Source organism: Neopelma chrysocephalum, unplaced genomic scaffold (assembly GCF_003984885.1).
Source record: "Neopelma chrysocephalum unplaced genomic scaffold, ASM398488v2 Primary Assembly neopelma1_22, whole genome shotgun sequence".
Classification (NCBI taxonomy): Eukaryota; Metazoa; Chordata; class Aves; order Passeriformes; family Pipridae; genus Neopelma; species Neopelma chrysocephalum.
This window is the reverse complement of record NW_020897689.1, coordinates 24,285,562-24,308,882: the sequence shown is the minus strand read 5'-3', so window position 1 is coordinate 24,308,882 and position 23,321 is coordinate 24,285,562. Positions and strand designations below refer to the sequence as shown.

The 23,321-nt window shown below is 37.2% G+C and overlaps 1 protein-coding gene across 6 annotated transcripts in view; it reads left to right on the top strand.

The window, feature by feature from the left end:
• The window catches only part of RBBP8 (RB binding protein 8, endonuclease), a 43,985-nt gene extending 24,238 nt beyond the window's left edge, over positions 1 to 19,747 (top strand). For 5 of the 6 annotated variants that reach the window (XM_027675259.1, XM_027675268.1, XM_027675238.1 and 2 more), the window contains exons 7-19: positions 86 to 249; positions 1,665 to 1,766; positions 2,475 to 2,572; positions 3,246 to 3,373; positions 4,320 to 5,202; positions 5,287 to 5,413; positions 8,845 to 8,945; positions 9,700 to 9,814; positions 10,337 to 10,489; positions 11,190 to 11,259; positions 12,216 to 12,312; positions 16,552 to 16,693; positions 18,596 to 19,746. In XM_027675259.1, coding sequence (XP_027531060.1) covers positions 86 to 249; positions 1,665 to 1,766; positions 2,475 to 2,572; positions 3,246 to 3,373; positions 4,320 to 5,202; positions 5,287 to 5,413; positions 8,845 to 8,945; positions 9,700 to 9,814; positions 10,337 to 10,489; positions 11,190 to 11,259; positions 12,216 to 12,312; positions 16,552 to 16,693; positions 18,596 to 18,693 — 2,278 coding nt within the window. In that variant the 3' untranslated portion in view covers positions 18,694 to 19,746. Of the gene's footprint in view, positions 1 to 85; positions 250 to 1,664; positions 1,767 to 2,474; positions 2,573 to 3,245; positions 3,374 to 4,319; positions 5,203 to 5,286; positions 5,414 to 8,844; positions 8,946 to 9,699; positions 9,815 to 10,336; positions 10,490 to 11,189; positions 11,260 to 12,215; positions 12,313 to 16,551; positions 16,694 to 18,595 lie in introns of all 6 variants that reach the window. The other variant, XM_027675277.1, reaches the window with a different exon arrangement.
• Positions 19,748 to 23,321: the final 3,574 nt, after the last annotated feature.

Below are 23,321 nucleotides of genomic sequence, written 5' to 3'. Positions count from 1 at the left end.
CATATGATTGTCCTGCTTGCTGAAATGAAAACTCTTCATCTTGCTGACTTGGGATTTTTACTTGACCACCTGATTTGGTCTCCAGGGAGCAAAAGCAGCAAGCAGTGGAATTAGAAGAAGGAGTCATTCCAGATTCTCCAGTTCTGACCTCTTCATTTTCTGTGGTTAATCGTATGAGGAGAAAAAAAGAGAATAGGCATATCCGATACACAGAACATGCACACTCAGATTTGGAACTTAGCAACAGTGGTAAGAGTATTGTTTTTGTTTTTTTTTAATTAACTTAAAAATTATCTTAAGGGTTATAGAGAAAGATGATGTATAAATTTGATTGCAGAGGGCAAAAACTAAAAAAAAAAAAAATCTTATGCCTTTTTTTGGTTTGCCTTTTTCCTTTTTGTGCAATAATACGTGAGTCAGGGGAAAATGTCTTTGGCAGTAACTGTTATGTCAGCATTATGCTCAGAACTTATCTCAACCTTCTACTTCATCCATCTTCAAATGTAACAGTTTTTCAACCTGTATTTCTTCCGGAAGTACAAATTAGCTAAAAAAAATTCTGTTCAGGTTTGCCTTGTGCATGCAGCGATGCCACCACCTAGCGGAGAGGGAAACAAATGTTTTGCCATTCTTCTGCAGAATATGCAAATTAAATTAATTTTACTGAAACTGGTAGATACCTACATGATCTTTCTTCTTCTAGTACAGATACACCATTTGCATTTGTTTTCTGTCTTAAGTCTAGAAGTATTGTCCACAGTTTATTTCCCGACTTTGTTCTGTAAGTTCTAATGTATTTTAACTATGAGAAATATTTTTGTGAAATAAGGGTCTTTGTGCTTGTATTTTAATGATACACAGGAAATACGATAATCCAGGTGCTCTTATTTTGTTAATCTATCTTCTAGCATAAAAAAAGGTATTTTAAATAGTGTATGAATATATTTAAATAGGAGTCTTGACTAAAAGCCTCTTTTGAAGAATAAAAATAGGACAACAGTGGGGTAAAAAGGGTGAGCTGGTTATTCATGGCCTTTAGTTTGCATTTGAAATTTTTATTACTGTGAATAATTTCTCCTAAGCATACCTATCTATACCTCTCCATTTTCTGAATAAAAAAATGGAGCTACTAAATGAATCTGAAGTATAATATGTAAGAAATGGTGTAAATACCTATCACAGTTAATGCCTATGAAAAGCTGTCGGTCATCTGGACAGAAAAGACTACACGGCAGAGTTGGGCATAATTCAGATCTCAGGTTTTCACCTTTTCACTTTATTATGTTAGCTGATGCAGAACATTAGTCCCTTGGATGGTTTACTCTTTAATTGTTTTGTTGCCATATTAACAGATCAAATAGAGCTTGAATACATATATTTATGTGGTTAGTATAGACAGTGGTGTAATTCTTTGTTAGTATTGTTCTAGGGCTGACCGGCTGGGATCATATTTGTGAGAAAACGGATTAATATGAAATATTTGTGACTTTATTCTGAGGTATCATTATGACAAATTATCAGGTGTGCTTAGATTACTGGATCTACTGACATATCAAAACTCATATTCAAGCGCTTTTAAGGTCAGGATCATTGTCTGTATTACACAAAATTATCACGACAGGATACCTAATTTCACCAAGTGAAAATGTTTCTACATCTCCTAGAGTTTGGAAAAATTCCACTCTTTTCCACACAAGTGAGCAGTAACCACAGAGAAGAGATACTAGTGGCAGACACCTGTGATCCACAACTGTCCCCTGTACCAAGTAAGTGTATTAATAGATTTAGTTCTAATTCCATTCAGAATAAGGCAAAAATATTGTAAAACTGAGGGTTCATCTCTTTAACCTCTCTTTAACAAAGAAATGTAAAAAGGTGCAAACCTTTTTAACTAATGACTGTGAGAATTAACATGTAATCATTCGTACAGGTCAAGGTTGTGGTGGTTGTAGTTCTTGTACTTTCCAATCTTATTAACTTGCCCCAGCTTAATGAACTGTATACCGTTAAACCCCTCAAAGAAGGGAAACTCATCTATTTGTTGTTCTAATAAAAACATAGGAAAAATAGTGGTGACTGTCACCAAGGAAATATGCAAGAGAAGCATTTTACTATAAATATACATTGCCACTGTTCTATGTGCTTTTCTCAGACTATTCCTGCCCTGGACTGGGAGATTGAAAAGCAACTTTTACACTGACTTGTCTTTGTATTTTAATTTTTGGAAACTATATTCAGATTGGAAGCATATTTCTCTGTGCTGATACAGCAGTTTGCTCTCATCAGAAATTCTTCTTCTACCCCCCTTCTCCACTTAGCACTTTCAGATATGATTTTTATCTGATACAGGTCAAACTATTTCCATAAATGCCAGTTTTAATTTGTGAACTTTTTAGTTCTGTGTTTGTACCATCTGTGTGAGTGGAGTAAGAGACTATAATATATATGTAACTTACTGTGATCTTCTCACAAAGATAAACCAAGAGTGGGAGGCTATCCCATTCCAAAGCCATCTTTTAACTTGGCTGCAGTTGTCGCAGAAACTATTGGACTTGGTGTTCAAGAGGAATCTGTAAGTAGTATTCCCAAATTTCTTACATAACCAGCTTTTTGGGCCAGTTGTTTTCAAAACCAGTGTTTTTTCTCTTTTGCATTAAGATTCTGCAAAGGTATTCTGAGTTCCAGTAAGCTCACTTTGGTTTGCTTTTGCTTACTCGTTACTGAATTGCTCTAGCAAGAAGAGATACAACTCAGCTGACCTGTCTGGGGGTTGGGGAGAAGGGTTGGGACATGGTTCCCGCTTTGTATAGAACTTGCAAGTTTTATTAATACAGTGATCTAAACCCTTGGGTCTGCCAAACTCCCTTTGTGCAGTAATCAAGTCTAAGACACTGAAATAGAGTATTAGGTGATGAGACTGTTTGGTGATTCCAGGTCAGATTACTTGATGTTTTTAATTGGTAACTACCATGAAAATTATAGTATGCAGAATATTTCTCTGTGTGAGCATTTGAATGATGAATTATTTTCAATTTCCATAAGATTTCTTTAAAGTTGCTGGCCAAAAGTTCATCTCCTAGCTTTTATTATTTTTCATGAAGTTTTGAATGTTTCAATTTGAATGGGCACTCTGAGTATTTGTGTGCAAATCTAGCACATTTCTAATTTTTAATTCTGATATTTCTAATATTTAATTCCAGTATCTTCTCATGCTTCCTTCCTTTGTTTTCCTTCACCATCTATAGGAGTCTCAGAGTGTACTGAATCTTCCCCACACTAATACAGTTATGAGCCAGGCCCCAGAGAGCATGCAGACTGAAGACTCAAGAAAGCATCCAGCTTCTGAATCAAGAAATGATGACAGCAATTTAGGGTGTGTTTCCACACAGTTATAATAATACTGTTTTAAGCAGGCTTATATGAAGTTCTGGTTTTAGTAGAATTTAAAACCTTAACAGCATTTTGCTTTAAAGACATGGAAATAAATGTTTTCATATCATAGGTGTTTCTTTCAAGTAAATAACATTGGAAGCAAAGAAACTGGTAGAATGCAAAACTGTGGACTTTTACTTCATTCACAAACTTCTGATTTGGGCTTTTTGTGTACACAGTCCCTGCCTTCCCAGCTTCTCATTATTGCAAGGCATCGTGTGAGGCTCATAACCCTGGGCATAATGGGCCTATAGCTGGAATAGGAAAATGATCATTAAACTTTTCTGCTGATTAGGTGTCATACTGATTTAATGTTGCCCTTCCCACTCTCCTCAGGATGTTGTGGTCTAAACTGAAATTTTTTGGCCCTATTTGTCATCTCAAATGTATGTTTTATTGATGACAGGTAAAAAAACAGAGTACCTGAAAGAAGCTTGCGCTTTTTTCCTTCACTTGGAGAAGCTTTGAGAATATGTTGTCTTGCTTTTAAGATCTATACAAGAACCTAGATTGGTTGCAATAGCAGTCTTTCTCTCTTTCTTCCTCTTCACTGCACTGAAAGATAGGGAGTCCTTGGATAGAAGAGATTCCTAGGCAGGCTTAGGTCTGTCCTCTGTTTTTAGTTGAATGTGGAACAGATTTTCACACCATACCAAAATGAAAGGCAAGATCTGTGTTTTGTTTGCCTTTTACAGCTCTTTAATTGCAACAGTACTTACTCCTAGAATAAGTTCCCTTTGGTTTTTCTTTCTGTTTTCAGTTAATACTAGCAACTTGCACAGCTTTATAGCAGATGAGTAATAGGAAACTTATAATTTCTGTATATCCCTTTCTCTCCTCCCAGCCTGTGTACACCAGAAAAATCTCTCATCTCTCATTGTATTCAGTATTTCAGATCCATCTCAGAACACTCCACCACATGTTGACTGGGATTCTCAGGTAGCTTCTCCTGTTTTTGGAGCTTCTAGCAGCGTGAAGAACAACTCAAGTACAGGTCATGCTCCTTGTATTTTAGATTCAGGATTGAAGGCTAATCTCAAAACCAACCTCTTCAACAGTCCATCCAGTTCCAGATCTCATAAAAGTAAATCAAAATCCGAAGATGTTGCTTTCGTTGCACCACTGAATCTTGGAACAGAAATCAACTCAGTTATCAGCCAGGCGTCTACCAATAGGCAAATGGTTGTGAAAAAGAATATTAGTGAGGCTGTAACCTGTGTTGGAAACACTTGCACAGCTAAAAATGAGGTGATCAAGAGCGATTTCCTTCTCATACACCAGAAGCATCTAGAAGGCAGGTGTGCTAAGAGAAAGAAAACTGAAGATGATCATGCAGTTAGCTGTGAAAAAACATCTTTCAACAAAGAGAACTCTGTGCCCTTTCGATCAGATGTTCAGCATATTAATGGGGAACATACAGTTGATAAGCCCTTGGATCTGTCCGATCGCTTCTCTGGAGTTCGTTGTCAAGAGAAAAAACAAGGAAGTGAGGAGACATGTAAAAATAGACTGAAACAGGTGACTCTGAATGACATTTTTTCACACCTGGGGAAGCCCATTCCTGAAGGTTTATCGTCCATTCAAAATTCCAATGAGAGCTGTTTGTTTGGTAGAGATTTACAAGAGGAGTTGTATGTACAAGAGGCAATGCTGGGGAAAACATTCCCAGATAAGAAAAAACAGATCCAAATGAAAGAAGAAGTTCCTCCCTTCAAATTTGCACCATTACCAAGTTCTGCAGAGACAGAGGAACTTTTTGGTGATGTACAGGTACACTTTTCTGACTTCTTTTCTGCTCCTTTGAAATACTATATTTAAGTTTTGGGAAATAGTAAAATTGCAATATGTTGTTAGGTTGCCGGTGGCCATGTACCAAATAGAAAGAAAACAAGGACGGGACATGTAGAGTCTGAACCAGCATCTGTGCTTCAACCAAACCCTTGCAGAGTATCAAAAAGTAAAGCACTGCAAAATGAGCAAGGTAACTTGATGAAAATGTTCCTTTTATTGCCGCCCTACCGCCTCAGCCTTCACTATGGTTGAGTAGAATGTTTCGTATGTTCCTTTCTTCCACTTTATTCACTTCATTCTGCTTCTAACTCAGACTCCTTCTATTCCGGACTTCTTAAGATCACCCCCCACATTTACAATCTGTATTTTCCTGGCATTCTTTTGCCACTATTTAATAAGTATATCGTTGGTATTCAGGTGTACACTCAACAGGCTAGGAATCTTGTTCTTTCTTGTTTATTTAGCACTGCTGTTGTTTAGCAGTGTAATAATAAAAATCTCAGCAAGTTTGAGTTTAAACTTTTTTCAAACTATACTTAAGTGTAAGGATAAGCTATTTGATTAATATTTTTCATCATTCCTAATGATCTGTTAAAGAAATTTGTACCTTTAGTGATAATAAACACAGGCTGCCGTATACTCGTCCTGTATATATACTCTTCTTTGTATCTTCTTTCCTATTAAGTGTTCTCAGTCTGAAAACTAATTTTTTGAACTAGGATTGTAAAATCAAGGCTTCTGTACTCCCTAGGTGAGCTATTACACTGCATACTTTATTTAGAAATACTTGCATTATGAATTTAAAATATATCTGTCACTAGTTGGTGTGGCTGTGTAGCTTGAAATCTAAATATTCTCTTCACAGACAAATCAAGAGGCATCTTTGGAACAACGCCCAGACACTTCTGTACTCTTTTCTTATGCTTCTGTGCTCTTTTCTTAGACCTGACTCATTGATCTAATGTAAATAGCAAGCCAACTAGGGAAGGCACCCCCTGGACGTGTTGTTTGTGGACAGAAGGACTGGTGGGTGAAATGATGGTTGGGGCCATCTTGAGCACAACAGTCACAAAATGATAGAGTTTTCAATTCTCAGAGAAGTAAGGAATGGGGGGTAGCAGAACTGCTACCTTTGACTTTTGGAGGGGAGACTTTGGCCTGTTTAGGATACTGGTTGACAGTTTTCCCTTGGGAGGGAGTCCTGAAGGGCAGAGGAGTCCAGGAAGTCTGGACATTCTTCAAGAAGGAAATCTTTAAGGCCCAGGAGCAGGCTGTCCCATTGTGCTGAAAGATGAGCTGGTGGGAAGGAAGACCAACCTAACTGAACATTGCCTGGAACTCAGGGATTAAAAAAGAGAGTTTGTGACCCTTTGGAAGAAGGGGCAGGCAACTCAGGAGGACACAGGAGGACTACAAGGATGTTGTGAGGTTACACAGGAAGAAAATTAGAATGACCAAAGCCAGCTAGAGCTTGATCTGGCTACTGCTGTAAAAGACAATAAAAAGTGTTTCTAGAAATCCATCAGCAGCAAAAGGAGGGCTCAGGAGAATCTCCATTCTTTATTGGATGCAGGGGGAATCATATTGACAAAGGTTGAAGAAAGGTCTGAGTTACTTAATGCCATCTTTGCCTCTGTCTTTAATAGTAAGATGAGTTGTTCTCAGGGTACCCAGTCCCCTGCACTGGAAGACAGGGGAGCAGTGTGAAGCCCCCCATAATCCAAGAAGAAATGGTCAGCAACCTGCTGCATTACTTAGACACACAAGTCTATGAGGCTGGATGGGGATCCACTAAAGGATTCACACCTGCTTAGTAGGTGAGGGAAAGACTGAGGATGTTTACCTGGACTTCAGCAAAGCTTTTGATGTTGTTTCCCACAGCATTCTTCTAGAGAAACTGACTGCTCATGGCTTGGACAGGTGTACTCTTAACTGCGTAAAAAACTGTCTGGATGGCCAGACCCAAAGGGTGGTGGCAAATGGAGTTACATCCAGCTGGTGGCTGGTCACCAGTGATGTTCCCCAGGACTCAGTGTTGGGGCCAGTCCTGTTTAATGTCTTTATCAATGGCCTGGATGAGGGGATCAAGTGCAGCCTGAGTCAGTTTACAGACATCTCAAGTTGTGTGGAAGTGTTGATCTGCTGGAGAGTAGGAAGGATCTGCAGAGGGATCTGGATGGATGGGCTGAGGCCAGTGGTATAAGCCACTTGGTCTGTTCAGCCTGGAGAAGAGGAGACTGAGGGGAGACCTCATCGCAGTCTACAACTTCCTCATGAGGGGAAGAGGAGGGACAGGCACTGATCTCTTCTCTGTGGTGACCAGTGCCAGGACATGAGGGAATGGCCTGAAGTTGTGTCATGGGAGGTTTAGGTTGGATATTAGCCTAGAGGGTGATTGGGCTGCCCAGGAAATGGTCACAGCACCAAGCCTGACAGAGTTCAAGAAGCATTTGGATGATACTCTCAGGCACATGGTGTGACTCTTGGGGATGGTCCTGTGCAGGGCCAGGAGCTAGACTCGATGATCCTTGTGGGTCCCTTCCAACTCAGCATATTCTGTGATTCTGTGAAGGCCAAGTGCCAAGTTCCCACTTGGGTCACAACAGCCCCATGTAGCATTGCTACAGGCGGGGGGAAGGGTGGCTGGAAAGCTGCCTGGTGGAAAAGGACCTGGGGCGCTGGTCAACAGCCAGCTGAACAATGAGGTGGCGGTGTGCTCAGGTGGCCAAAAGGGTCTGTGTCAGAAATACTGTGGACCAGGACCAGGGCTGTCACTCTGCACTGGTGAAGCTGCACCTTGAATCCCGTATTCAGTTTTGGACCACTCACTAAAAGAAAGACATTGAGGTGCTGGAGCATGTCCAGAGAAGGCAGTGGAGCTGGTGAAGGGGATGGAGCACAAGTCTTATGAGGAGCAGCTGAGGGAACAGGGATTGTTTAGCCTGGAGAAAAGGAGGCTTTGGACAGACCTTATCACTCTCTACAACTACTTGTAAGGAGGTTACAGACAGGTGGAGGTCACCCTCTTCTCCCAAGTAACCAGATAGGACAAGAGGAAATGACCTCAATTTGCACGAGGGGTGGTTTGAATTGGATATTAGGAGTAATTTCTTCACTGAAAGGGTTGTCAGGCATTGGAATGGGTTGCCCAGGGAATTGGTGAAATCACCATCTCTGGAAGTGTTCAAAAAACTTGTGGATGTGGTACTTAAGGACTTGGTTTAGTGGTGGACTTGGCAGTGCTGGCTTAATGGTTGAACTCAATGATCTTCAAGGTCTTTTCCAACCTAAACAATTCCATGAACCTATGAATGTCTTCTATGCATTATCAATACTACCTGACAGAGGATTTACCTGCAAGTGTATTTTATGTTATATGCCTCATACAAACCCAAAGGCGTAGTGTGCTTCCTGAATATGACAAAAAAACTTAAAAGATCTATTTCTAACTCTTCAGACAAAATACTATTTACACCAAATGAGCCTGTTTGAGAAAAATAATCCCTAAACCCATAGATGAATTGACAAAAGGGAAGCTTACATAATTTACACACTATAGGGTGCTGCTGGCAGAGTTTGATTCTGATTGTCTTTTTTTTTTCTCATATTCTCTTCATCCAGACCTGAAAGATAAACCCTCTTTAGAAAACCTACAGTGGAGCGTAGACCCAGGAGCTGACCTTTCACAGTACAAAATGGACATTACTGTGATTGATACAAAGGTAAACTTTTATAACAAGCCTGCATGTTCTGTTATGTTGGAAAAAGCCTGAAAAACTACTATCATGAACATTGTTCTGGGCAGACCAAACTCATTTTCTAACAAAATTTTAAATTAATCTCATTTAATATTTGTTTGCACACCTGAAATGTTTGGTTTTGCATAGTACACTACAGTTATCCGAAAACATTTCCACTGTCTAGTTGATAAACTCAGCAGACATATACTCTGTATGAAACTGATGCTTTTGGAGGTGGTTTTGAGTTTCTTTTAAGACAAAAAATATTCTAAATCTCATTATTTTTCATGTGAAAATGTTCAGTGTGATACATCTGTGATAGAAAATGTGCTAATAATGACTATTATCTTTCTCTGAGTTGGATGCAGCTTGGTTATTAAGATCTCTGAGAATTTTCATGAAGTCTGCTTGTTTTGTCTCTCTTACTTTAAGACTATCTTAAAATCTATTAATTTGTCCAGTCTTTAATTTCTGTATGTTTCATTGTTACTTTTTATCTTTGGAATTGTTTTAAGGCATTTCTTGCCCATCAAATAAATGCTTCACACTTGAATTTCAAAACATATTATTCTTTACGTAGATTTTATATCTTTATCATGCAGACATTACTGTGGGGGAAAAAAAGAGTGTCCAAAAAGAAGCCAGTAATTGCTATGAAAGTGTTTCAGAATACACAGAAGTGACACTGACTACACCAGTTGCATCTGAGGGCAATTGTCATTTTTGCTTTTTTTAGGGTGATTCTCAGAGCAAAGTCGGAGGGGAAGTTGTTGACATGGATTACACATATGTTAGTGATAGTGTGCTATTAAAAATGAAAAATCAAGAGCAAAATCAGGAAAGCAGTCCAAGTAAGACTTTTTTCTTCCCCTTTGGTTTGCTACTTTTTGTGGTGTGGGGGGGTTGGTTTTTTTTTTTGTTTGAGTTTTGGGGTGTTTTTTGTTGGGTTGTTGTTTGGAGGGTTTTTTTGAGAAGGGAAGAATGAATGGCATTTTTTCCCTATATGACTAGATAGTAAAAAGTGTGTTGTAGTAAAAAACTGCTGATGTATTTTTATAGGTTGCACAGATCAGTCTGGTTGTGGATTTTGAGGGTTTTTTTAAGGTTAAGAAAATGATAGGATTTGTGCCAAGAGAGCCAGTTCATTTATAGTGCTCAAAGAGTTAAATACTTAACCATGTAACAGCTCTGATCTCACCTGCAACAATCACTCTTGTAACAAACAGCTTTGAAAGTTTACTATGTCATCATACCAGACTTTCTATGGGAAGACTAAATGTTACTTCTTTTGATACACATTCAATCAAAATGCACTTTCTTGACTAAAATCATGGAGATGCTGATTTGGATGTTCATTGTACTTTTTATAATAGGAGGAGAAATAACAGAGATGTTTGATCAGACAACCCATGAAGAATATGAATCCTGCCTACCAGAAGATAGTCCTTCTGCATGTGATGAAAAAGAAACTCTTCATGATGAAGAGCGGGATAAGGGAATAACAGTAGCAAGCAAGAAACTAAAGAGTGCGATATGATTCGATTTTGTCTTTATTAGACTAGTTAAACTGCAGAAGTTGATTTGAAATCAGGCTCTGTTCTCTAAGAACAAATATGCCAAGTAAACCATCGGTTCTTTTTTCATAAATTCATGTGAAAATTGATTAATTGTAAGGACATAACATAAACCAATATGATAATTATTTCACTAGTCCATTTATACAGTCACCACCCAAATGTGGGATGTGTAATGGAAGTTAGCAGAACAGCAAAGTGACTCTTAAAGAAAACAGAATCAGAGAATATGCTGAGTTGGAAGGGACCCACAAGGATCATCAGTCCAACTCTTAGCCCTGCACAAGATCATCCCCAAGAGTCATACTAGTTTTTGGCTACAGATTACTTACTTCCTTTCTTCTCCCTATCCTAGGTTCTATCAAAGATTTTACGGTATTTTGTATTTTAAGCAACCTTCCCTGTAATATTCTGCTTGTCTTTTTTACTTGTCTTGCTACTGTTTTCCTGCTACTCCAGGAATGCTTTTTGATTGCTGGTTCAATCAATTCTATATTGTTTTTAGTACATACTTGAATCTATTATCTCAGACTGAATGTACATGACGGGTTTTTATTGGTTTTAGTTGGTTAATAATTTTACAGAAGTTTTCCCAGGCAGTCTGTTAACTTTATATGATATGTAACTTTTTGTTTTGCATGTATATGTACAGAGAATGAGGATAAACAAGATAAAGCCAAACAGAAAGCTTTTGTGGAGCCATATTTCAAAAGTGATGAAAGGTAATTTAATTTGTTCTGTATAGACATTCTAAGGCTCTTTGTATTCTCCCTATAGGGAGCTTGTTCCTCCATAAAATCAACATTTGTTATATATTAGTTGAAGATGCACAGGCAAAAGATCTACTAAATTAGATAAAAGCCTTACATAAAAGCTGGGGTAAGGGAAAAAAATTAACCATGTTGAGATGCCTATCATATTTGCTGAAGAGAAGGTATTGCCTGTTCTGCTTTTTATTATTTATGGAACGCACTGTTTTGTAATCCATGTGGTTTCTTACAGGCATGTGGTCATGTATGAGTTTAAGAGCCAAGAACCTATAGGTTGCTTGTATAAATAAAAACCTTTCCTTCTCTGATATTTTTGCCCCACGCTCTACGCAATAAATGAATAATGTTCAACAACTGTGCCTCTTAGTGCCTCCTCTATTTGCTGTCTGTATAATCGTCACTGGAAGTCTGTATCTTTATTTCATAATGATACCAAGCCCTTCAGTTAGCTTGGTCTTTTTTTCACTTTGGTGTATGTTGTCTTTGTAGAGGAAAACTTGTTTAGTGTTTTGTGAGCAGATAAGTTGAAAAGAATCTGTTCTGGTCTTGAACCCCCACATATGTTCCTCTCATGGAAATCGGTGCAAGCACAACTCGGACAAAAATAAATACTCTACAGAAGATTTATATTTGAACAATTTCTATCTAATAATTACTTTCACACAATGAAAAGCCATAATAATGAGACATACATCTCTGGTTATGTAAAAGATCATATTACATTTAAAACCTTTTATTTATAAAAATAGTCCTATTCAGCTATGAAATACAATCTGATTTGGGTTTTGCAGGCATTATCTGTTATTTTTTTTCCTTGATTCTCCATCATTATGTTCTAAAAAACAGAAATTTCCAGTTATGTAGAAGAAATAAAAGTACTATCATGTGAAAATGTTTCTATTTTTCAGAAAGAATACTGTGTTAGATTTTCCTCATATTGAGGTTATTCGAAAAAAAGAAGAAAGAAGAAAATTACTTGGCCATACTTGTAAGGAATGTGAAATAGTAAGTAGTGCTTTAAAAGTTTGGTCAGTCTTCCGTTCCCCTAGCTCTGACAGTATTTAAGTGCTAAAGTGCTGTTGAAATCATGAATCTGGTTGCATCACTGTCATTACCTACAGCAGCAGAGGAGTAAATGTTTACCAAAGCTGTTTTACCAAGTTTGCGGTTGGTTTGTTTGTTTTCAGCTGTAGTAACTGCATATAAAGTCTTGCAGGTTTTTTGTGTATGTGTATGATAGAAGCTTCTAACATCATGGTTCCAGTAAGATCAGTAAGTCAAAGAACTATTAAAAGTTTTAAATTTCAACTCAAAAGCTCTACTGAAATTTACAGGTACTAGATTCAGTAAGTTCTATGTCCTGTTGTTCCTATTTATAAATAGATATATCTATCTCTGTTTGGTTTGCTTGTTTTTTTCCTTGTTTTCTGTGATAAGTTTTTCAAATAATTGCACCAGCATAGGTGGCAATGCGTTTATATGTGCAAATGCATGCAAAAATGTTTACATTAGCAGGATAAAAAGTATTACATTTCAGGTTTCATGTTCGCATTTTTTTCTCCCTTTCAATTTAGTAAACTGCTTTCAGATACTTGGTGTAGAGATAAAATATTGAAGTAATTACATGTGTAATAAGGACATATTTCATTTGGCTTTCAGGCTGAGCTTAATCATTGGTGAGGATCTAATAAATTATGACTCACTAGAAATGTGGATTGATGACTGAATAATGATGGATTTTCTGGAATATTTTGACCTAATTTCCACACCCATATAGAACCAACATTTTTCATAGATTCCTCTGCTATTCAGTTTGCAGTCAAGTCCCATTTACTTAGCTGAAGAAATTTATAAGACTATATTTTTAATTAAAACACATTCCTGAAAAATAGTTTTGGTGAAACTCATTAAATACAAATATTTAAGTTTTATAACTATAAACACCATTTTCAAAAATATGTTTGATTTAAAGAGTTTGAAAGAAAACAAGATATTGGAAAATAACAAAACCAAAAAAAAACCCCAAACCTTCAGTCTATTTCTTGGTTCAAGAGCCATGTGGTTAGTGTTTTAATTTCCTGTTTCTGTAACCTGCAGATCTTCTCTCTGCAAATGCAGTTCTTATTACTTTCTGTCAAGTTAGTATGGTAACTGTGGTGTCTGAAAACATTCACAGCTCTAGTTTCGTAATAGTAGGTTTTTACATTAAGTGTCAGGAAAGTGTGGTTTTGTTGTTGATTTTGGTTTTTTGAGGTTTTTTTTAAGTCTACACCATTCAAGATGAATGTCTTGGAATGTAGGGAATGCTTGGCTCTGTCATTGCACAATAATAAAACTAGCTTTGAATTAAATGCCTATGGAAGAAGGGAGTATTGGATAAAGCATAAATGATGCTTTTAAAAAGTTTTGGCTTACTGATTAGCCATGTGGGTTTGAAAAGTCACCAAAGTCTAAGGAAATATTTAGGGACTGGGTAGAATTCAGTCAATTGTTTCTGGCTGGGTGCTGCAAGCGATGTGAGTAGGGTGAGTTACCCATCACTCTGAGAAGACCTGACAGATTTAATTTCTGCACATACCGCAGCAGACTGATATTACAGTCCTTTAAAAGTGCTTATCTTAAAATTGTGGAAGCATCTCATTCACTTTACAGTGTAGAACTTTTGATAAGACATCTTGGTTTGTTATGACTTTGCAATGCTATCAGAGAAAGATTGTAGGCAGCAGTTACTGGTAGCTTGTAAAAGTAACATTTGTTAGTGTGGTTATAAAGTCTAGCTACACTTTGGATGAGTAGCAGAATCGGTCAGATGTTTTTATATGCATTTAGATTACAGAAATTATTCTTAAGTAACTTTATGCTAAACTAATGGGATGCATGTTTTAAGGGTTTGTTCCCTTTCTGAGACTTGAAATTGTAGAGTTCTGTAAACAGTTATTTTACAGAGAAGACACTGCAGGATGAGATATTGCCTATCTTCACACATGGAAAACCCTAGCTCGAATGTTTTGTGCAGACTGAAAACACTGTGGACAGGGAAATCAATCTAGAAAACAGCTGAGAGTTCTTATTGCTGTTTAGCTGACATACATAACTCTCTCATTCTCTGTCAACCCTAATAGATTTCTAAACAAGCCAAAGAAAAAAAGTTACTTTCTAATTTCTATTTAAAACATGCTTGTCTTGTTATTTGATTGATCTTTTTATTTTTTGTTGCCACTGAACTGTACTGTATTTTTCATTGTTGGATCTATAAATACCCCTTACCAATCTAAATGTTTTAATTAAAAAAATGCACCACATTACAAACTTTTAGTAGGTCAATTTCTAAATTTTCAGGCTATTTACAAGACAAAAATATGGAGCACTGCTAATTATCCCTAAATAAGACTTAGTATTATTTGGCTTATTCAGATATTGTAGAATTCTATAATTAATTTTGCTGACTTTACACCATGTTCTTACCTTTTGCAGGGAAAATTGATGTGTTCCAGATGTGTTCCTCCTCTTTCATTAGTTTCTAGATATTTAACTGAGTGACACAAACATCTTTCCAGCTGGGTCTCTGAAGTCTAGCTGGAAAAGTAACCTTAATCTATCTGACTCAATCCCCAAGCTACTGATGATACCCACTTAAGTTCTGGTCTTGGCATAGGCTTTTTCTGCTTTAAGGGAACGTTTTATAAGACAGTGGCAAACATTGTCAAATGAAGTGTCCACAAATTCAGTGACTGATCCTGGACTTTGACTCAAAAAGTTTTGAAGAACCTTTTATTAGGGGCTCATAACAATTCCTGAATATTATCTATGGAATGGGCTGTTTATTCTGTCCCACATTCCAGGACTTCGTAGTAGACAGACCATAACCTGAATTTTGGTTACAACCTGCTAACAACCTAAATCTGTGTTCTTGACTGGGAGATCCACATGTTACTAGATCCGATGCCTGTACTAATAAGGGAGAGAGCAGAGTATGTTCTGGTCTCACACTTTGTAAAATGGCACGAAGTCTGAATTGATTTGGGGAGGGGAGAAAATGTACCTGTTTTAGGTAGAGTTGCAGTTTCCATGGACTACAGAATCACACAATGAAACAAGTCTGCTTTTCCTAGTTCATGCAGTTTTGACACTGACATATTCAGAGCTGCAATTACTCTTTTCTATACAATCATCAATATTTATATCTCATGATTTTTTGAAGGAGGATTTTTATGCAAAATCCTACTAGTAGTCGGGGAAAGGAAGTAATCTCTATTGGCCCCTTTTCCTTTTCTGATTTCACCAGTCTAGATCACTTTGCAGTTGATCAAATGAGCTTTAAACTTTAGTTTGCCTTTTTGAATTGTAACACTGTCATTTCAGTAGAATTGTATTACCACTTCTACAAGGGTCAGGTTTCTTGTGTCGCTGTGACTGTTGGCTTGCCGCTTGAATCACATGGTGAATTTGCTTTGAAAATATTTTGGGACTCTCTGATATCAAAGTGCCAGATTCGTATTTTTAGGAGACACAACTAGAATTACAAATTGAAACTGTACAAAACTGCATGGAAAAAAAACCCCTAACTTTCTTAGATGCTGCTCATGGGAACATGCAGCAAAAAGGTTTGAAGTGTTTGCAACCTCCAGTACAGCTGACAGGAATAAAAGAGTAACCAATTTACTGTAGACAGTTTGCGGTTGGCAGTTTGTGGAGTCCCAGTGACAGTCAGCTAGTTAAACTAGCTCTTTATTTACTCCTAATTAGAGGGTTATTAAGAAGGAAGAATTTTTACTTAAGTTTGCTGTTGCTGATATAAATTTAGACATGAAATAATTCTGCAGTGGGGCTTTCGTGGTGTGTTTCTTCATTCTTTTTTTATTTGTAAATGCAAGCTGAAACTTAATAAATTTTAAAAATTCCCATCTGTTTCAACACCTGTGCTACTTACATTTGTACAATCAGTCAGTAAAATGGTTGACATAAGCAATTATACACATGCATAAACCTTGTACCTATGGTATGTTAAAAGATAGGAAGCTAACAAATTTGCCACCATAAATAATCTGTAAATTCAGTAAGCTTTTAGGATAATTGCCAGGTATTTGTCACTTGGATAACAAATCTCTACTCTTGGCTATCCTCACCATTATTTTTATATAACTGTGTTAATAAACACAGTGATTGACAATGTCATTTTGTAAAGCAGTTGCTGTGTATGTATGAATTTGTTAACATGGATTGTTTTTTCCCCCTAATATTTAGTATTATGCAGACATTCCAGAAGAAGAGAGAGAGAAGAAACTAGCTTCCTGTTCCAGACACAGATTTTGCTACATTCCTCCAAATACTCCTGAAAATTTCTGGGAGGTTGGATTTCCTTCCACCCAAACCTGCATGGAAAGAGGTCTGTGCAAAAAACAAATCTTACAAAGCACTTTTCAAAGCTGATTTTGTTTACCAGAAATGGTTCCCTGAAATTATCTGTAGTTCATTTAGTAGCCTTTCTCACCCAGTCCTATTGAGGTCTGTTTACTTATCAGCAGCCATTATTTTAAATAAATATTGTCTATTTTTAGCAGCTCCTGTACTCCTAAGAAAGGAATATATGAAAACTTTCTTAGACCCTAGATAGAGAAGGCAGAAGTAATTGGGATTTTCCTAGAACTTAATTAAAACCCTACATGTCTTTGAATCAAAGCAAGAACTGGGTTTTCAGAGGCAAAGGCTGAGAGATTTTGCTTACTGAGGAGAGACAGGCAGCACTATTTATGTCCTTCGTCAGTATTTTTAGAGCTTCGTAATACCACATGATAATGGGTATGTTGCAGGTAGGGTGTGATTAAATAGTTTTTAATACATATACCCTGCTTGTTACAGACAATAAAAAACTGTGCTGTTTGGGTTTTGGGGTTTTTTTGACTTCTCTTTACACAGGAGTTTGTTCTTTCCTAAATAATTTTTCAAAATCCTAGAGCTTGGTATAAAAATTAGGGTTTTCTAGTTATATTAAAACATGGTGAGTTTGTAGTGCACTCTATGTACATTTCTTCAGAAGTGGTGAGAGGCCCTATATGAACTCTCTGAGTTACTGATATCTTTACTTGTGCATCTGTTATTGGCTGTGAAGAATTAATCTTCTAACAACAGTGTCAGATCAAGCATAGGAAAATGTAGCCAGAGATGTGTATGTGTTCTTGTGTGGTAGTGTTGCAGTATTATCCAATCTTTCAGAACAAGGAGCTTTGATTTTTACATAACTTGTTACTACCCATTTGGAATCTGCTTACAGACTCTTTAAAAATTCTTGGCTGTCTCCTTGTTATGCTAGAATAAGAGCTGTTCAGTTGTTAGTGGTCCTCAAAAGCATATCAGAAGCAGACTTAAGATCAACCCTCCCTTGGGAAAAAAAAATTATGTAACAGTGCAGCAAGAACTCCAAAACACCGGAGAGAGTTCCCACAATGAGCAATTGCAGCCATCACTCTGAAGTAGTGGGGTACAACAGATGTATTTTGTACTTCTTATTGGTATCTTGAACCAATTGTGGTTTGTGTTGGTTTTTTTTTTAAATAACTGAGTTACATAGACAGCATTTTCCAACTATGAAGGAGGAATCTACTACTCTCACTGCGGTGGATGTTGTTCCTGATAAACAGTAAGGGTTTGACAAAAGCCAGGTGCTGTAATTGACTTGCATAATCTGCTCACTGTCAGTGTTAGCTAAGTTGAGTATGATATAGAAATTTGCTATACACTTTTCTTATCAGAAAGTTTTCAAGGTGTATTTGATCTGTAGGTTCATGTTTGGCTTTTTCCAGGTGGATAAGTCTTCAATAAATAAGGGTGCCCTGAAAACAGAGGGATGTACTGTTTAGACCCACAGAGCACATGTGCCTAAAGTGCCGTTTCTCTGCATGACTAGGATTTACATTTTTGAAAGTAGTTTTTATTAGTCAACTGAATTAGCAGTGCTTGCATACTTTGTTACTTTCTTCTGTAGAAAAGAAAATGAAAAGTGCAGTTTTGTTTTTTAACAGTTGAACAATTCATAGTTACCATTTTCTTCTTCAGTGTTGACTGTCTGCAGTGCATTACTATGCACTCACCTACTAGAAAGCACAGGAGTGTTTTAATGAATGATATTACACCCTGGGATCTCATAACTTTTTGTGAAGTTAGAACCAGTTGCCACAAAAGGCCTTAAAAATCACAAGTTATTTTTTGGGGGTAAACACAAATTTAAGCTAAAGTTATGCCTGTTTGTATATTATATTTCTTAATTCAGATTTATTCTTATTCTTTTAAGGATACATTAAAGAGGATCTTGCTCCCTGTCAGCGTCCAAAAAGACGGCAGCCTTATGCTGTGATGTTTTCTCCAAAAGGCAAAGAGCAAAAGACATAAAGGATGGGGAAGTAAGACCTGCCAACTTGAAGCGTATCTTTCCTGCCCGTAGATATTTATAGTTAATATAAACTTGAAATAAAGGACTATGTTTTCCACAATGATAGATAAATTGTTTAATTGAATATGTAAATTTTATAGAATTCATTTGAAAGTCTGATTTACCAGGAAACAAAAACTATTTAATGTATGTTTGTTTCATATTGTGTTAATACATTTTGTATTAATTTTTGCACCTGTCAGACAATGAGTCTCCCACTTTTTTTTTTCCTTTGAAGTCAACAGCTAAAATTCCAGCAAATCCTGTCTAAACTTTGTGTCAGTGAGTAACTGCTTTTAAGTCACTGAAATCAGTTATTCTTGTAAGGGTAAATGTCTGTTAATGGGAACAGAAATGTGGATTTTCTAGGGTGCTTTTATTTTGCACTGGATTTTCTTATATGGCCTTTCTATTATGGCAGTAATGGTTATATTTGCTTGTAATAAAGTTGTATGAAATATGAAATGTATCTACTGTTAATAGTTTGGAGGTAGGAAAAACATGAAGTCTAAGTGTCATTCTTAAATTTTGATGTTAAATGTATAGCACCGTGTTTTCCTAAGTATTTAAATTAGAATATCCAATATTTCTCTTTTTTTCCTTAATTTGGACCTGTTTGCATGTCTGTGTCTCACTTGTTGATAGAGATAAGCATGGTTATTTCTAAATTTGGGTGACAGCTCTGCCTAGAGTTTTCCTAGTGGACAGCAATCCTCATCACTTAGATTACAAAGGATTGTCCAGAGGTATTTTAAATTAATTTTTTGTAGCAGGCGATATAGTTCGATACTTGAATTTGGAAAGTAAGAGCATAGAGTATCAACAGAGGCAGGGTAATACCTACCTAGTGATCTTTGGTCTGCCTACCTATAAGATACGGAGGAATAAAGAAGCTACAATCAGAGTTAGGTTCAACCTGTGAGAACTCTTTTTTATAAAAAGAGATCATAAAGCAAGGAACTATTTAAATGCCTTAAGTCAAAATAAAATAATAGAAAGTACAGATACTCCAAGTATTTATATATTTAAAAATTTTTATATATATAAATTTATCTGTAATTTCTATTCTTGTATTTGATATGTGTGTGTGTGTTTGTGTGAGAGTGTGTGTGTGTGTATGTGTGTATAAAAATATGTATTTAAAAACTTGGTGGATAGGACCATTTGATTACAGGTGTAGTTATATAGAAATGTTCGCAAGTTCTGCCGGTGGAGAGGTCAGGGCATCATCATGGCTAGGCTTTGCGAACGAAGATTTGGGAAGGACTCTACCCACATTTGCTACAAGCGTGCTGGTGGCTAAAAAGGCCAATACGAGAGACAAGACCGGTTGCAAAAGGCACAGCAGAAGGACTCCTTAGGTAGTATCGGTGAGACCTGATTCTTTCTGCATTGTCTTTTCTCCTCGAGAGTGATCCTGCATGTGTTCTCAAAGGAACAGCAGCATTATAGATGGTGTGTCTCCAGACCTCCTGACTGGAGGCCAGAGTAGACCAGTTATGTTGATGAATATGGCCAAGGCTGAGATGTTGTTTCAGGGAGTCCTTGTATCTTCTCTTCGGGGCTCCTCTCTTGTGGCAGCCGGTGGCAAGTTCACCATAAAGCAGGATCTTAGGGAGGCGGTGGTCCTTCATCCTGGAGACGTGCCCTGCCCAATGCAGCTGTGTTCTCAGCAACACAGCCTCAATACTCGTAGTCACATTATCTGACCAGTGGATGTTTAGGATTGTACGGAGGCAGTGTTGATGGAAGCGTTCTAGGAGTCGCAGGTGGTGGTGGTAGATGACCCATGATTCGGATCCATATAAAAGAGTGGACAACACAATGGCTCTGTAAACACTGATCTTTGTACTTTTCTTCAGGTGTTTATTTCACCAAATTCTTTTATGAAGCTTTCCAAAAGCACTATATGCCTTTGCTAACCTATTCTCTCTCTCTCTGTCTATCTTACCATCCGAGGAGATGAGGCTGCCTAGGTAATTAAACTGCTGGACTGATTTGAGTTCTGATTGGCCAATGGTGATATGGGGATGATGGAAGACTTCCTGAGGTGCCAGTTGATAGAGAACTTCTGTCTTCTTTAAGCTGACTTCCAGTCCAAAAAGCTCAGCAGCGTCTGCAAAGCAGGATGTTAAACGCTGCAGAGCTGCTTCTGTGTGGGCGACGAGGGTGGCAGTATCAGCGTCAGCATAAAGCAGCTCAGGGACCAGATGGTTTAAGGTCTTAGTATGGGCCTTCAGTCGTCTTAGGTTGAATAGGCTTCCATCAGTACGATATAGGGCATAGACCTAAAAAAAAAAAACTAAAAAAAAAAATGTGATCAATTTAACTGTAACACTAAGTAACACAAAATCCTCTTAGGTTGAAATCACAGACCTTGCAGAAAGACAGAAGAAGGTATAACAGTAGGCACTGTCCCCATCCTACCTGCTTAGTTGATATATTTACTTTAGACTTTCCCAGGAGTATATCCTAAGGCATACCAAAGGCATAAAGCCAAATAACAATTAAAATCTTTGGTCATTCTTATATATTATAACACATGCTGACAATAAATGTTTACACACTGTAGAAGTTCATTTCTTGGAGCACACAGTCAAAGAACCCATGCCAAGGTAAGTCTAGTTTCCTGAAAATTAAAAAAACTTTGAAGAAAATTAATGGGTGCTGCCAAAAAGTGGAATTCTTGCAGATATCTTGAAAATTGTTTTAAGAGAACTGTTAAATGCTCTGAATAAATATTTATCCATAAAAAAAGTTTTTAACACTAAAAGAAGGGTAGGAGACTGCTTTCAACTAGGGTGAATCTTTACAAAGTAGAAGTTGTGTCCACAATAAGAAAAGTTGGAGGCATATTGTAACTCATCATTTTACATCAAATGTAAAATTTGCTATGAAATAGGCTGTTTGAGAACATTTCTGAAAGAATTAATTATAAATCCTATTTTAAAGAACTATGAGAAAGAACAAACTTCACAGTAAGCTTGTAAAGTAAAAGATCAAACGACAATTAGAACATTTAAAGGTAAGATAATGAGAAAAATTGGGATTTTTACAGCTGTGTTCATTATGGAAGTGCATAAGAACCTTCCTTTGTAGGGTGGGTGAGTAGAGCTGTTGTAAACTGAAATGGCAGAGAAAGTCAATGGCAGCCAGAACTGGAGCCCACTCCCATGGATTGGAAAGTGAGAGAAGAAACTGCTAAATCCCTCACTGCAGCATGGAACCTGGCATTCAGAGCAGCTTTAGTGGTTAAGGAGAAAAAAGTGACAATTCTGCCACCAGGCTTTAAAAAAGACTTGAAGGAGTTCAGTGGTACTGCAGCTTGATGAGTTTTATAGAGTACTGGAAAATAGGCTAATTGGTAAGAGTATAACAAGCAAGATTTTCAGACTATGGATAAGTACGATGTGAAAAGATGACACTTTTTAAAGGTGCCATTCTGATGGTCTTTTGGACTCTGAAGGTGTCAAAGCACGGTTCATCTGACAGCTCACAGGAGAACCAAGTCATGGCACAAAATGAAGAGACCTTTCCTAGATAATACCCGTTTAAAGGTACATAAATCATCACAACAGGAGGAAATTACGGTGGGGTTCTGCTAGGTCCCATTTCATTCAGCCTTTTTGTATTTTGAGAAAGGGTGGAGGGCAAAGTAGAAAGTTGGATAAATTATTCACTGTGCAAGTTGAACTGTGATATAGAAGAGGGGGGCATATGCAGAGCAGAACCTCTTCACATACAAGAAGGACTGTGAGAGATGCCAATGAAGTCATGAAGTGTAGAAGCAGTAAATTGGAAGGGTTGCTCACCAAGGGGCAGCAGATTTAGTTACAAGCAGAAAGGAGCAGATATTGTCTGTGAGGATATTACTACTCCACTAGAGGACAGTAAGGAACTGCTTTTGTGCTTCAAACAGTGCAAGAGCTACCCTTTCCTTTTTAGTTAGCCAATTTTTTGTAAGACTTTAATTGCTTTTAAAATTGTAGATTTAAAAACTGTAGATCTCTTGTCTAGCTCTTCTAATGACAGAAAAAGTGTTTCATCTTCAAAGAGATCACTTTAAAAAATGTCTAGAAACAAGAATAGAAGCAGACTGATTTCCCTTCCAAAAAATAAGAGAAAATCCCAAAGATTGGGTACCAAAAAGATGAGTGAAATTTGTAAATTTTAGAAGTTCAGTTAAAGATTACTAAATGCAGTCACTTCTAATTACAGTTTACCTGCTTTTTTAGCAAATTCTTGCAATAGCATGTCTTTAGCCCAGAGGAATTGAAGGAAAAAGGGAGCCAGTAAAGAAAGTCTGCTAAAAAAATAACTTTAAATATTGTTACATTTATAATTAACATTGGCTATCTCTATCCTCTTCATGGCATAGCAGCACATTGTGATTGCAGTCAGCTGTGCTGTCAGAGGAGTGGACTGTGGTTTTGAGGTGGTTTTTTCCACATCTATAAGCACTGAAAAAGAAAGGAAATTTGGGATAAAAGCTGTAGCCTGAAGTAGGCCTGTCTCTTTGGAGGGGGCTGGGACAATTGCCTGCTGTCTTACATGAAGCCAATATTCAGAATTTAGGAGAGTGGGAGAA